Below are 15,077 nucleotides of genomic sequence, written 5' to 3'. Positions count from 1 at the left end.
ACACATTTCTAAACACATTTTATATATTCAGTTTCAGTGTCATAATGAAGAAGTTGCTTAGGCTCTTAACAAGTGACAGAGCAATTTTTAAGTGCTTCATATGTTGCAGTGCTTGATGTCAATGGAAGCAGCTTATCTAAAACCCTGGCTTTTAATGTAGCTTTACTTCCCCAGTTCATATGAAATGAATAAATTAGGCAAATAATTCAGTTGGTCCTGCCTGTGGAAATGAGTCACTGTGTTCTGTATGTATATTTCCTAATTTTGACAGAATTGGTATTTGACCTAATTGTTCCATGACTGCTAAACGATAGATGTTAATACTCCTGTCAGAAAGAGGTGTTCAACTGCATGTGACCAGAGGGAGTTAATCTTTTTTGTCTTACTGCTATTCCAAATTATTTTTCACGTAATTTATATATAAATTAAAAATTAAACGTGAGAAGTAATTTAAGATATGTCCATGGTTTTAAAGTCATTATGTAATGAGTGTTATTATAAAACTGAGTGTCATAGATTGTAAAATAGAACTAGCCATAGGTGAAGATAGAATGAGAGAGACGTAGTGGGATTAACATCATCTTTGCCTGTATATTTTTGAAAATGAGACTTGCTAGTGTGATAACTATACTTGGTAGTGTAGGGGACACAATGTTTGCCCCCTTTGTCTTCTTCAGAATTCAGTGTACTGATTGGTAGATTTTGTTTATTTGTTTAGCAGGGGCCGATGTATAATTATGTATGTTACAGTGTTTTAAAAAAATCATTTTATAAAATGATTGATAGCAGAAGGTGTTCTAGGTAGTGTTTGCTCTGTAGCTGTTTGGGTTCATTAATCCAAAAGGACCAGTTAGACCATGTTTGCTGTGACTTCATTTTATAAGACCAGTCAACCATGTGACAAAAAGTGTTCTTTTTAATCCTCCTCTTACATTACTGCTTTTGCATGTTAAAATTCTGATCACTTCTGGCAGTGCCTTTTGTAGAGAGAGGTCTGAGTTTTCGTGACATCAATATCGATGTAGAGGTCTCCTTCCAAATGTAGCATCTTGTTTATGTGCCACAGAGATGATGAACTGGTTGGATCCCTAAAGCTGACAGAAGGCACTAGGGATCTCCTGCGTGCATCTGCATCCTGCTGCATGGGGCAGCCTTTTACAGCACTGGTCTGCAAGAGCTCAGTTTGTCTGATGTGTGCATGTGTGATAAATGGCACCAAGGGGAGTCATCAGCTGAGCTACTGAAGTAGCCAGTGCCAGCTGAATTGGGTCAGAGGAAAAGTTTGGTGCCCTGAGAAGAGGCAGTAGTTGGATCCAGTGGTAGTTCATCAGCTGTGATCTGAAAGGGCAGAGATGGGACAGAAGAGGGCTTTAATGCCTTGTCTGTATGTTTGCTCAATCTGATTCTGTTTGTACAGAAACTTGGGCACTTGCTGCAGGGCTTAAGAAAGTCTCACTGGGGAACTGTGGTCCACAGTGGCTTGCAGAATAAGCCAAAGGAGGAGAATGGGACTGTACTTTTGGTGGTAGAGCTTAATAAAGATACAACTTCAGTACAACTCTAAAGCAGTTCATCAGTTGTGGTTTGCCTGCAAGACAGTTAAGACTGCTGGAACAAAGCGTGAAGCTAGCCTTAAAACTGCAGCAGGTGGATGCATTTTGATTTCCTGACATTTTCAGCTGTTTTTTTATGGAAGGCCCAGTGAAGTGCCAAATGGCGTACAGGCCTGTAGCAACCCTGGGTAAGGGAAAGGAGAATTGTATTTGTTCTCTGAAAGCTTGATATAAAATTTAATACTATTTAAAATAAAATATGAAAATGGGTTTATAGTATCACAAATGATTGTCTTCGGGTTTTTTTTCAGGATAAGTGAAGAGCTGCCAGAAGTTCCTGTACTTTACAGAGATGTCTCATCCCTTTTGCTTATCCAGATCTTAACCATGCCTCAACCATTGCAGAAAGGTATGTTACAAAACCATGTATATTTAGATGCTTATGTATATGAGGCTGCATTCATGGTGGTTTCCATGGTAAATCGTAGCTGCGTATTCTAAAATAATGTTTCTGCATACCTACAGAAGGTGGCATTGAACTGAAATTTCTGTCGTGGGTTGACAGGTTTATCTGTGTCCCCTGTCTTCTCCCCTTATCACTCAGCCCATTCTTTGAAGATACAAGAGCTGAGCAAAAACTAAGTACTTTTACTGAAGGAAAAGTGTCCTTTGTTTGACCTTCATCACTTCGCTTAGATGGGCAGTTCAATGGTTGAAGTTGAACCGAGTGCCTAAGGGTGAAAAATTGTAATTTAGTTTGAATTTCAGAGTTTAAATTACAGCAGCCTTACATAAGAGGTCAGATGGTAATTGCTGTAATGCAGCAATTTCAGTAGAGACAGCATACAGGATAATTTAGAATAAATATTAAATAGATACTTAAGAACTAAATTTTTCATTACTAAAGCAAAACTAGTTTAAACCTAAATTTCTTTCCTGTATGAAAGGAAAAGCTGAACGTGGTCCATCTTGTTAAGGAACAGTGTGTGCTCCAGAAGAATGTGTAGTTCAGACCCTCTAGGCTCTGGCTTTATTATTTATAGCAATACCTTTAGTTTAAAACAAGGGCAGAAAAAAACAAATATCTTTTTACTACTTCACGGACAATGAACTGGGTATCTGCTTTGGGATCTGTGTGGCAATTCTGATAGCTACTGAGTTTTGCTAGTTTTTGAACAGGTAAATACAAGGATGGTTCTGTTCTTGATGCATGCACCTAGGAATTCTTGTTTTCCTTTTAAGAGATGTTGGTGTTTTGTCCTCACTGTTGAGTGTTCAAATTCAGCTCAAGTGACCCTGTGTATATCTGTGAACTTTTTGGGTTGTGGTTTTTCAATTCAGTGTACATGTTTATAGATTAAGGCTGTTCAATAAGTTACAAGAATATGGAAATACCAAAATAATAAAATATTTCTGAATAGGAAGCCTGTTGTCAAAATACATTTTTTTTTTCTTTTTCTGTTTAACTACACCTTAACTTAAATTTTACTGGAAGGACTTAATAAAAGCAGTAAATGAAAGTTTAATGAAAATTACACTTCCTGAAATACAGGGGGAAACTTGTAGTTTATGTTCAAACATTGAAAAATTATATTTATGAATATATACCTTACCTTAGGAAAGACAGCATTCAATTAATAATAAGGCATCCTGTGGAGAATTGTGTGAAATACCACACATCAGCAGCATGTTTTGCCATTGTTCTTAGGTTTGGGGTATGTTGCAGTTGAAAGGGAAATGGCAGGTGGCAGGCTTCTGAAGATGTTTATTCAAATAACTGTTCAAGCTTTAGATCAAGAAGATTTTCAAAGGTTATTTAAATAAAGTTGCCTTTCCAAATTCACTAAAAAACGTCCGAGTTCCTTAATTTCGCATTTGGTTTGTTTTGTGCATTCTTTCTGCAGTTGTTGCCTGCCAGAATATATATCTAATTTGATACTGAAACTAAAAGATGCATGTTGACAGTAGTATGCTTATTCATGTGCACACTTCTTGCACTAATGTTAAAATTAGAGTTCTGGAAGTGTTTCCTATATAAACCTTACTTTTAAAGGGGTTTATTTAATGCATATAATGGGATGGGATGCCACAAAGTAATCTGGTTCAAAAATTTTGCTTTAAAAATTTTTAAATCTAGGAACATAAAAGTGTTTCTCAGTAATACTCAAAAATAAATACAAAAATGCTGCAGTAACCTCTATTTTGTTTCTAATGGCTTAGTCTTAATAATACTACTTTTAGACTGTCAGAACTTTAGATTACTGGTTTTGTACAAACACAGAAGTCCTGACTGCATTTTAGTACAGAACATTGCGCAGTAGGTGCACAGCATACAAATATGCTAGCTACCTTTAGAATTATTAAATCGAAATGATGTAGCAAAAGCACAGCCTGCATCAAGGGGGCAGGAGGAAGACACCACACATTCCCCACATGCGCATTGCAGAAAGGCAAATAAAATTGCTCTTTGCAGTAGACAAGAATATAAGAGCTCTCTAGTGTTATGGATACCTACAGCTGTCAGATGGTTTGCATTTTACAAATAAGGGATAGCACATATTAATGAAATTATAGTTGATCCTCTGGTGGTTTTGGTATGAATCCCAAAAGACAATTTTCTGACTGCAAAATACTTGTTTTAAAAGCCATGGCACTTACTACACAGCATAAGAAGTTTGTGCAGTAGTTAGGACTTAAGCATGATCCAGATGTGGAAGTGTGTGTGTTTTGTCCAATTCTGGATTCTCAAAACCTGAAAGCCATCCTCGTTTATGATCACATACGTATAAGTAAATGCAAGAAAGTGAATTTATTTTTAAAAACGATTGGAACTACATGATCTTTAAAGTCCATTCCCACCCAAACCATTCTATGATTCTGTGTAGTATTTCTGGTGAATTGAACAGTTAGTATTAATGTGGGGGTAGGGACAAGGAGTAATTATAGTTAACAAAACCTGGGTTTTGAAAAGTGTCCTATTTCCATAGGGTGCTAAGACACCCAGTGTTGAGCCCTGTGTAATCACCACAGCAGAACAGAGGAGAACTAGAAGACAGAGTGAGCTACGGCAGATTGGTGACTGTTGACCGGTGACTAGTTTTGTTGCTGTAAGCACAGTGGTTTTCATTCATGCTTTCACGGTGTAAAATTGGTCTCTATCACTTGTACCTGCTGTTGATGGAGACAGAGCTCAGTACTTGAGTTCAAGTCTAGCTACAATTATAGACTGTAGCTCAGGCTGAAGAGGCAATTTTTACTATTCTGTGAGTGTGTATTGTTTAATCTCGTAGATCTCAGTCCCAGAAAATTTACTGAAAGCTTGCCCACTGCTATTCCTCAGGAGGAGGATTGCTAAGAAAATTGAGGTTTCAGCAAAAGAGAAAAGTAGGGCCTAGAGATCTAATGGGATCTGGTGAATTCTCCTGAGGAAATGTGGAGAGGAAAAATCACTATAATTCTACCTGTTCTAGAATGGGGCAGGTGAAGTATCGTAGCATTTGTCGTCATGTTTAACATAAGCTCCATAGGAAGATAATACAGAAAAAAGTGCACTTTTAATTACATAGTTACAAATGATCGTTTAGGTGCTTAAATTGTGCTGCTTGTACATATTCAGTGACATTTAAAAGTTTTGGTAGCCGTTTCTGTGTTGATTTGTAAACATTTGTTATCTAAAAAAGCAATTGTTATTTCAGAGATCTAATTATGTACTCGTGTCCTGGCTGGGTTTGTTTTAGAATCCAGTAGTGGGGGGTTGATATTAGATACAAGAAAGGAGAAGCAAGGAGTTTCATCTCCTTTACCTCCTTTTAATTTTCACCTACAAAGCTCGTTTTAAATCCTTTGGGAAGAAAGAAGAATGTAACCTAATTTTTGTGAGGTGCTTATGTAAATAAAACTGTTTTGCTTGACTTCAGAGCCTGAGAGGACTTTTTAAAATACTGATTCTTTTATAAATTGTTTCAGGTACTCTATTATAGTTATGTTTGTGCTTAAGGGGTGGTATAAATGATCATAGAAGTTCTTTGATCTGCCTAGATTTAAGAAAAGAAAACAACACAGATTATTTGCAATGGGAAGTAGAAGCTAAAGCAAAAAGAAAAAAAGGATTGGCATTAAAAAAAAAAGGAAAAATAAAGGGTATGATACAGTCTCATTTCAGAGAATTATCACATTCACCTTTTTTCCTGTTCCAGTTCTAGGAAACCTTTTTTTGCCTCTGCTAGTTTTCCCCAAAACCATTTCAAAGTCCTTCTCCTGCAGTCTCTATGTAGGTGATGATAATCCTTTAAATATACAAAAATTGCAAACATTAAATATTTTTCATAAGAAGGTAAGTTCTAAAATGACGGATTTTAGTCCTCCTCCTGTATTTAAGTGAGGTCCACTAAATAGATACTCACTAAAGAGTGATTTTCAGTATTATATAGCTGGATTCATATCTGGAAGTGAAGAGTAGACACTGAAGTATGCTTAATGTCCTTGCAATGTATTTTTAGGAACTTCACTTTTGCAGTATTTGTATGAATGTAACTTAGCCCAGATGGTTTAATCATTGCCAGAAAAGATGGTAGGATATATATTTGCTTACATCTACAGCACCCAATTAGTTGTAGCTATCAGCAATCAGTAGCTTCATCTGATGTAACGTTTGGAGAAAACAGAATTTGTAATATCACCAGGTCCCTAGGAGGAAATCACTGCTGATCAGGATTAAGATGAACATACGGAGCAGTGAAAAATTACTTGCCCTGTACTCGTTCCATTCACTACGGCTGCCAAGTAATTTCTGAAAGCCAAGAAATATATTTATGTTGGTTTGTATGTTTTGGGGTTTTGTATTTTTTGTATAGCACTTGCTTTTCATTTGAGAAGCATCATTTCAATAACTAGAGATTCTGTAATCAGTGTATTTGCTAAAAGTACCGAGTGTTTAAAAATTACTTTCTTTACTTTACAGAACACTTCACCTGCATTATAAAAGTGCTGTTCACTTTATTGTATACTCAAGCCTTGGCAGCACTTTCTGTTAAATGCAGCGCTGAAGATAGGATGGCATGGAAAGAGTCAGGAGCTCTCAGAAAGGTTGGTTAATTTATTGAAACATTTATGAAATCTTGCTTATGTATTTCTGATAGGAATGTAACAGATTCTTCTGCTTTGCATGTAGTAATTTGCTTCTGCTTCACAAAAATCCAGTATCTTGTTTCTCTGTGTGTATTTTTAGAAGGTTTTGGTATGTGACGAGACTTAAAAGCTTCACAATGAATATTTAGTTCCAGAATTCAGCTTTAGACTTGAGGCTGTATCTCTATAGTTTCAGCCTTGAGTTTGTTGCAGTGGTATCAAATAAATGCAGCTTTCCTTCCTGCCAAATTGAAGCCTTCCTAGACAAATTGGTTTGATCTGATGTGTTCCTTTACAGGGAAAGCAGGCAAACTTGTTAGTGGGGGAAAAAACCTCTTGTCTCTTTGTTATTTATTCATGCGGTTTGTGGCTAGCCATATAAATTTCTCTCAGTATGTGGTTTAGAGTGTTCATGTGGTGAAGAGGCAAAAAAGGAAATCTGTAGATTAGACAGGTAGATTATCTCGCTATCATTTCATTGCCTTTTGGTATTATTTACAAGGAAAGTGAAGGCACATCTTGCTATTCCGCTTTGGCTGATTGAGTGCCAGTGCCCACCAGAAGACACAGTTCCCTGCACTGGCATTCATTTAATCCTTCAGTTAGCTTTCTGCTGCATGGACTGATTCACCAGAAGGTCAGAAGAATGCCAGTGCCAGACTTAAGGGAAAGGATGGAAGTGTTGGGGCCAGCAGGAAGAACACCCCTTCAGACAACAGCTGGGCCTTAGCTTGTGTTGACTGTAACATAAAATGCACACTGAGAAGCATAATCTGCTGCATAGAAGTTAGATTTGTCATCCTGGTCAGTCACATCTTCAAGGTATTAAGAACAAATTATCTGCGACTATGCAAGGTTTGTTTGTTTTCTGGGCTTGCATTAAGCATTTGAGATCATTGGGCAGTGCTGCTTTTTATTAGCTCCCTCTCCATCCTCTTCTTTCAATATATTTTCTTAGAATTTCAAGAACATTTCCTTGAGATTCTTGCTGGTGAGGGGGTGTTCAATTTTTCTCTTTATGTAAGTGTTTCCCAAGTGATAGATAATTTTGCAGTTTGAAATCTGTGGTCTAAATAGATTAAAGTGTTAGCAGCTTATATTCTTTCATAGCCCATATGATAAACATGGCTGCATTTTTTGTTGTAGGAGAGGTTGGAGTTTGTCTGAGCATATATTTACAATGCTTAATTTTTTGTCTACAGTGACAGGTTTTACTGTATGAAAATACACTTAGGGCATCTGGTAGGTGGACTTGCTACCTATTAGTTCTAAGAACTTCTCTTATAGAAGCACATGAAAGCTTTGCTTCACATAAAGAGATTTGTACTTGAGGCTTGCAAATTATGATAATGGCTCAGATAATGGATTTATGAAGTAATCATCTGTCTTGATACCAAAGAGTCCATTTTAGTGGAATTTTCACTAGTGTGCTTGTCTTTGGATGAAAAGGCTGAGTGAGAAATAGCACATTAAACAAAAAAGTATGTTATTGTGAATGGATGCTGTGGTTTAGTGTAATTCAGATAACACAACAGTGATAATCTGCCCTAATTGCAGAGGCTTTGCAGAAGTCCCACATGCAAGTTTGCCTTTTCCCAGTTGTCTTTCCAGCTTCCTGCTACTCCTTCTGCATAATGTTGCTGCCTTGACCTATGTGTTTGCAAGTGGCCTCTGAGCACAGAGGACTGGCAGCAGGAATCACACAACTCCCTGTTCCTCTCTCCCAGCTCTTTGGAACCCCTTTTCTTCTTGAGCTTGGCCATAGGCCTCAGATGAATTCTTTCTCTTTGCATGTCATGAGGGAAGCGAGTTTTTAGTTTAGGAATCCAAGTTCGTTCTTTAAAGTTTCTTAAGACCTAAATGATTTAAAATTTATAGTTCAGTCTGGCTTTTTCTTACATGCTTGATAACACTGACATTTTGATCCCAGGATAACTACATCTTACTTAATTTCTGTGGATAATACTAAGAGACTCTATTTCAGTTTGGTATTCCAGACATTAAAACATGAACTGAAGTCTTGTCTTTGTATTCACATCAAATGATCAAACAACTATAGGAGTTTAATTTCTCAGTAGGGCTGAGAGGTGGATGTTCTACTTCTGATTCCCAACTTCACACTCGCTATCTTTGCAAGAAGACTTCTGGTGTCATAAGAAGTACACTGTAAATGCCTGTGGAGTAAACTTCCAGGAATAATGTAGATAAAAGGTTTGTCCTAATTGCTAATTTCAGTATGTGTTGCCTTCTGGCTCTTGGACTATGAGCATGAACAGTGAGTCTGCCTTTCCAATGCTGAAAGATGAAGGCCCCATCTAAAATCAACAATTATAATTGATGTCAAAATGCACTAAAGAAACCAACTGATGAATTTTGTACTGAAGTCTTTATAGGTCTAATACCATTTAGCTGCTTTGGAATTGTTTTAAAGAAGCCCAGTAATGCTCCTCTTTGTTATTGTTTTTTATGTTCATGATACACTAGCAGAGCTCAAAATTCAAACCCAATCATGTTATTCCTGGGTAGGATTTATTATGACTTGAAACAAAAATGTTTACATGAATACTGCTTTCTATTTCTGATGGCTTTCTAGAATCGTTGCCTTTAAATGTAAATGTTGTGGCGCAAAGCTTTGTGGCTATTTATTCTTTCAACTAAATATTTCTTTCCATCTGTAGTAGATATTGTTCATCCCAAACATAACTTTCCATTTTATAATAGACTCATTTCAACTTAAAATATGTAGCAAGGGTTTTGGAGCTCATTCTGGTTGGACCATTTTAGAAAATTACTACTTTTTTTAATTAGTTGTATTAGATTTCAAATTCTGTCAAAACATGATGTATCCATGAAGTGATTCTTCCTAAAAGTATGCATTTGTATACTCACATAAAACAATGGAAATCCAACATTTTAAAAGTGTTTTCATGTAACACTCAGTCTAGAATGCATGTAACTGAAGTAACAATTCCCATTTCACTCTGTGACTTAGCAGTCCCTTTTGTAGAGTTTATTTTTTTTTTTCTAAAAACAATATGTATCATTGTAGGTCAAAATATGTGTGCTGAACAAAAGGAAATGTACTTTGTTGCTATTACTTTTACCAGGAACCTTTTCTTCTTTTCATGACCAATGCATTTTGGGTTTCTTTCCTTCTTATTTGCAGCATACATCCAGTGGAGAAAAATCTTGGGAAGTATTGCTGGGTCATGTGATCACTGAGCTGTCTAAGGGGAAGATGTACGAAGAAGGAGAGACTGAAGAATTAACAGTGGTATTGGCAAATCTCTTGAGAAGTTATCCAGCATGACCTGTTTCTGTCTCTCATTTAAGTTTTTCAGCTTCGTTGTTAAAATGATTTTTCTCTGATCTTGCTAAAGACTGCACTACAACTCCTCATTTTCCAGATCAAAGCACATCCCTTTGGGACAGTTTGCCTGTGCAAATCTTTCTTTTACTAATATTGTATGTGGCCGGTGCTGTGCTGGGAAATTTATTGACAAATACTTTTTTATAATTGTGGGTTTTAATCATATGTATGAAAGACCTTTCAGAAACTTGAAAAACTGAATATTTGAGTAGGAAAAACATTTGTCAAGAGGGAGAAAACCCCACAGTTATTTCTGATTATTAATGAAATGCTGGCCTTTGGAATGTGTGTTTAATGCAGTATAGTATGCTGAAAACCATTTGTTTCATTTTGGAGTTTCTTACATGGCAGACAACTTATTTGGGGCAAAATTCAGTAATTATTTCCTTCCTCCATAGGTAAATCCTGATTCTGTAGAGTGCTATCTGCAGCAGTTCTGCCTGCCTTTCCTCAGGATTGCAAGCCTTCTTCAACACCATCTTTTTGGAGGGGATTTGCCTAGTTGCCAGGTACAGATTGAGAGGGGCACACTCAGATGTTTCCATTTAAAAGCTAGAGATCAGATCTTAGACTTTTAAGGTATCTTTTTCGTAGTATATGTTTTCTATCCTAAGATTATTTTTTTAAATCATTTAATAGCATTGCTCTGCAGCATTGTTTGTTTTCTATAAATTTGTTTTCAAGGCAGTGTCCCTGATTCCTGATATTCTTAAAATTCAGTAAACAGATGCTTGTTTATCAGGTTGTAACTTCCTGTCTTACAACATGCCAGCGTACTTCTAAAACTTGTCCAGCTTTTGCAGAGATGGCATAATTTTCACACAGACTGGAATTCAACCCTGCTTTTGCTTAGTGCCTGTTAATGTTTGGACTTTATTCTCAGAGATGTTGCATCATTGGACAATAATGTTTAAGTTCTGTGTCTGATTTAAGTACAGTTTGCTGCAGATCAGCTCTCTCAGTTCCTTGCTTCAAAATCATCTCATCACTACAACCAGCTATGAGCCAGTTTGGGGTGATAAACAGGAAGAAAATTATTGGGAAGTTTGGAGTTTTCTTTTTTGTTTGTGTTTTTTTGGATTTGTGTGTTTGTGTGGGTTTTGGTTGAGGTTTTGGGATGTTTTGGGGTTTTTTCAGTGACTAGTTTTCCTGTATTTTGAAAACTCAGTTTAAGGTAATCTGGAAAAATTCGAAGGTTTTCTGGGTCTCTAAACATGATCATTAGCATCATTGTACCAGAGCATCTTTACTTTGTAATTGGAATAGATACATTTTTAATAAACTATTTAAAAATTCAAAGCATATATATTAATCTAAGTCTCTCTGGTTTCATACCCAAAAGGAAGATGAAGAATTCACAGTACTTGCAAGCTGCCTGGGTCTGTTACCATCTTTTCAGTCTGCTCATCAGTTCACCAGTGCCTCTTGTCTTGATTGGCCAGTGCCAGCATTTGACATGATATCACAGTGGTGCTCAGAATTGGATTCATTTGGAGACAGACATCCAGATCAAGTAAAGGTGTGTAGCAAAATTATTTCTTCCAAAATAGCTGTGATGTGGCAGCAGCTATTTGTTGCTTGATTCACTATGCACATACACTTCTGTCCTGGATATGGATCTGAGAACCTGACTTGTAAATGAGAGAGAAATTATAATCAGAAATATTAGTTAGTGGATGTGGGATGGATTGGTTAAAAACAGGAATAAGAAAACCTGTCTTTTTTTTTATATGATTACTGGAGACAGAAATGCTATTCCTAGATGATGCCAAGTGTACCCATGTCTTCTGCACCTGAAGCCTGTAAAAGGCATGTAATTGAAACTTTGACTTTTAAGAAAATAAGTACCAGAAGCTTTTTCTGGCCTGTAAGATGTTACTGATATTTCTGAGCACCTTCAGTTGCAGTACTGAAAAAGATCAAAAAATAAAAGCATTTTTAATAGTCAACTGATAGAAGATTGCACATCATGTATGAAAGGTAAAGAAGCAGTACAAAGTATGCATACAGAGTATGACTGGAATATCAGTTGTGAAATTGAGATGTTTCAACATTACTGCATTTTTATGAAGAAGGTGCCTCTCAACGATTCGAGTCCCCTTCTCCTAAGTTTATGGTGTCACAAGGCAAGCCAGATGCATTCTTTACTCTGCAAAATTATCTGCATCTGCCTTTCCGTGCTTGCAAGCATGAGTTAGGCTATTGTGAATGAAAATTTGAATACGCAGATAAATCTTAAAATACAGTTGCTGACAATCTGATAGGCATTTGAAAGAGACTGCAGTGAAACTGACAGCATTCTTTCCTAATTGAAAAGGAACCAGTTACATGTTAGGTTCTGATGTCTCACTTAAAAAATGTCACATTTAGAAACATCCTTGGGAAAAGGCTACTGTCTGTTTCACACCTGTTGCAAAAGATGAGATATGACCACAGCTGGGGAGGGTATTCAGCCAAATCAGTTTTGACTTACAAATGGAGGAGTGAGAGGTTTTTAAATTGCAGGCTTCTTTTCTTAGAAAATACCAGGGCATGAGTTAATATTCAGAACTAATAAATTGTTCTTACATCATTTGTAGGCTTTGCTTATCCAGGAACCTAAGTGGGATTTGCCACGCCTCCTTCAGTTGCCTGAGAATTATAATACCATTTTCCAGTACTACCACAGAAAGACTTGTACTGTTTGTACCAAGGTTCCTAAAGATCCTGCTGTTTGTCTAGTGTGTGGTACTTTTGTATGCCTGAAAGGACTATGCTGCAAACAACAGAGTTACTGTGAATGTGTTCTGGTAAGAGAAAAATAATTCACATTCTGTAATTGATTCTCACTCTCTTGGATAGTTTTTAACTCCATTGCTCAGTTTTGGTGGTTTCTTTCCAAAATGTGCTTATATAATCATAGAATAGTTTGGGGCTGGAAGGGACCTCTAAAGGTCATCTAGTCCAACCCCAATAATAATGTTTAGTGCTTATTTCTGGTAGATGGACCTACACTGGATTCTAAAGAGTAATTTGATTCACATTTTTAAGCCCACAGCCTATTTGAGGAATTTTTGCAAAGCCATTGTGTGTAATGTTGACACATAGTTTTGATTCATTACCAGTGGAATTTTGTCTACATTTTGATTGCTTATTATTTTAATTTTCCTGTTTTGTTTCCTTGCTTTCTGCGTACACAAGAATATCAGTGTATGGTTTGTTGGGTTTTTTCTTTTTTTTTCTTTTATAGAATACTTTCTGACATACCTGACCATCTACTAGTGATCTACAGACTATAACTAGATAAAAAGCATTTTGAAGCCTTCAACTTAATTCAGCAGCAAAGTTTTCTAGTCAGTGTATCCATAAGTTCTTTCAGGAACCTGAGTTGGACTGCATCTAATATTGTTTTCCTGTCTATGATAAAGGTTTGCTTTAATAGCTGTTCCATTTCCTACCATAGGACAATTAGTAGAAGGCTGGAACTACTTGGGCTTTACAAAATTGAGGGGATTTTTTTTTCCATTTTTTTATTTTTTTCAAATGAGGCATAGAATCAAAAGTAATTTCAGAGGGATCTTGGATCCTATTTGAAATTGTTCAAATTCACCTTTCTCTCATGCTGCTAATATGGACAAGATTTTAAATAGAATTTACAGCTGTATTTAAGGTGTCAAGCTTCTTGAAAACAAAGTTATAAAAAAGGAATTAAAAATCTATATAATCAAATTTCAGTATAGGTTATGGGATTATAACCTCTAATTGTAATAAAATTGTATAGGAAGAGCATGTTTTTAATTGCTAAAATAAATTTGTTGTAATACAGATCATGCTGTTCATAGAGATGGGTGACATTGAAGTTTAAGCAAAATTACTAAAAGAATTTTTTTTACTAGACTTGTAGAGCCACAGACTAGGTCTGTGAGCATGGACAGAGAAAGCAAATGCTTAGTAATACGACTATTGTAAAAGAGAATAGTAAGTTTTTCTGAATAGTTTGTCTTATTCTTGCCATCTATGAAAAATATTTGGCCATGCCACACAGTTTGTTACTGCAACAACAAATCTGAAATACCATAGGGAATGTTTTTTCTCATTTTTGTTAGGTAATTCTGTTTTCGCATGATAACAAATATCCTCCCTTTTTGAGCAGGGAACCATTTTGTTGTTATGGCAGCACAAGACATGGAATTTTAGTTTGCCTGCAGAATTCTGGGGCAGGCTAGCCTTTTTCAAACTCTTATTAAATAATGTGTGTATGTTATTTCAAGCAAAATGAGTTACTGTTTTGACGGACACTAACAGAGTCTTTGCACTCTTACCTTTTTGAACCATATTATTACAGCATTCTCAAAACTGTGGAGCTGGGACAGGAATATTTCTTTTGATTAATGCATCTGTAATCATCATCATACGAGGTCATCGTTTCTGCCTTTGGGGTTCTGTTTATCTTGATGCACATGGTGAAGAAGACAGAGATCTTAGGTAATGTTTTCATTACAAGTGTGTTTTATTGTTGCTCCTCTGTATAGATCAGCTTCTGTGTTATGCAATAACAGATTATAATAAATAATAACTACCTTCCTTGAGTGGAAGATCCCCATTTACTGCAAGTTGGACTGACTCTTTGTTGTTGTTTTTCCCAAAGGTGGTGTAATCATGATCATTGACAGATGATTCCTATTGACAGGTTCCTATGTTGCCATTCCCAATGACAGTTAATTCTTAGTGTTGCATAGGGAAACACTTTTTCTCCCAAAGTTGTCGTTTGCTCTCAAACAATGCAGTTGGATCCTACTGTAGGGAAGGAGTGCAGCTTCCAAGCTACACAAGCCTGAGAGAACAAGAGATGCTTTCAAATTTCTACTATCCAGAAGGGAGGAAGGGAAGGCCCAACAGTTAAAAAACAAAACCAAAAGCCCCTCACCAATAAAAAATACAGGTTTGCCCTGGGAAAAAAGCTGTATGAGTGTCATGTGTTCATTATGTAATGAAGTTTTACCCTTACTTGCCCTATTAACTATTTGTTTTTTTATCCCTTTTCCTAC

General features: G+C 36.4%; 1 protein-coding gene across 2 annotated transcripts in view; it reads left to right on the top strand.

Moving 5' to 3' along the window:
- UBR3 (ubiquitin protein ligase E3 component n-recognin 3) overlaps positions 1–15,077 on the top strand; it is a 110,087-nt gene that overhangs the window by 92,585 nt on the left and 2,425 nt on the right. For both annotated transcript variants that reach the window (XM_034065817.1, XM_034065818.1), the window contains exons 32-38: positions 1,865–1,962; positions 6,514–6,638; positions 9,847–9,954; positions 10,449–10,559; positions 11,393–11,569; positions 12,630–12,839; positions 14,375–14,514. In XM_034065817.1, the coding sequence (XP_033921708.1) occupies positions 1,865–1,962; positions 6,514–6,638; positions 9,847–9,954; positions 10,449–10,559; positions 11,393–11,569; positions 12,630–12,839; positions 14,375–14,514 (969 nt within the window). The remainder of the gene's footprint in view (positions 1–1,864; positions 1,963–6,513; positions 6,639–9,846; positions 9,955–10,448; positions 10,560–11,392; positions 11,570–12,629; positions 12,840–14,374; positions 14,515–15,077) is intronic.

This window comes from Melopsittacus undulatus, chromosome 8 (genome assembly GCF_012275295.1).
Source record: "Melopsittacus undulatus isolate bMelUnd1 chromosome 8, bMelUnd1.mat.Z, whole genome shotgun sequence".
NCBI classification, from domain to species: domain Eukaryota; kingdom Metazoa; phylum Chordata; class Aves; order Psittaciformes; family Psittaculidae; genus Melopsittacus; species Melopsittacus undulatus.
The sequence above is the reverse complement of the archived record's forward strand: the minus strand, read 5'-3'. Positions and strand labels throughout refer to the sequence as shown.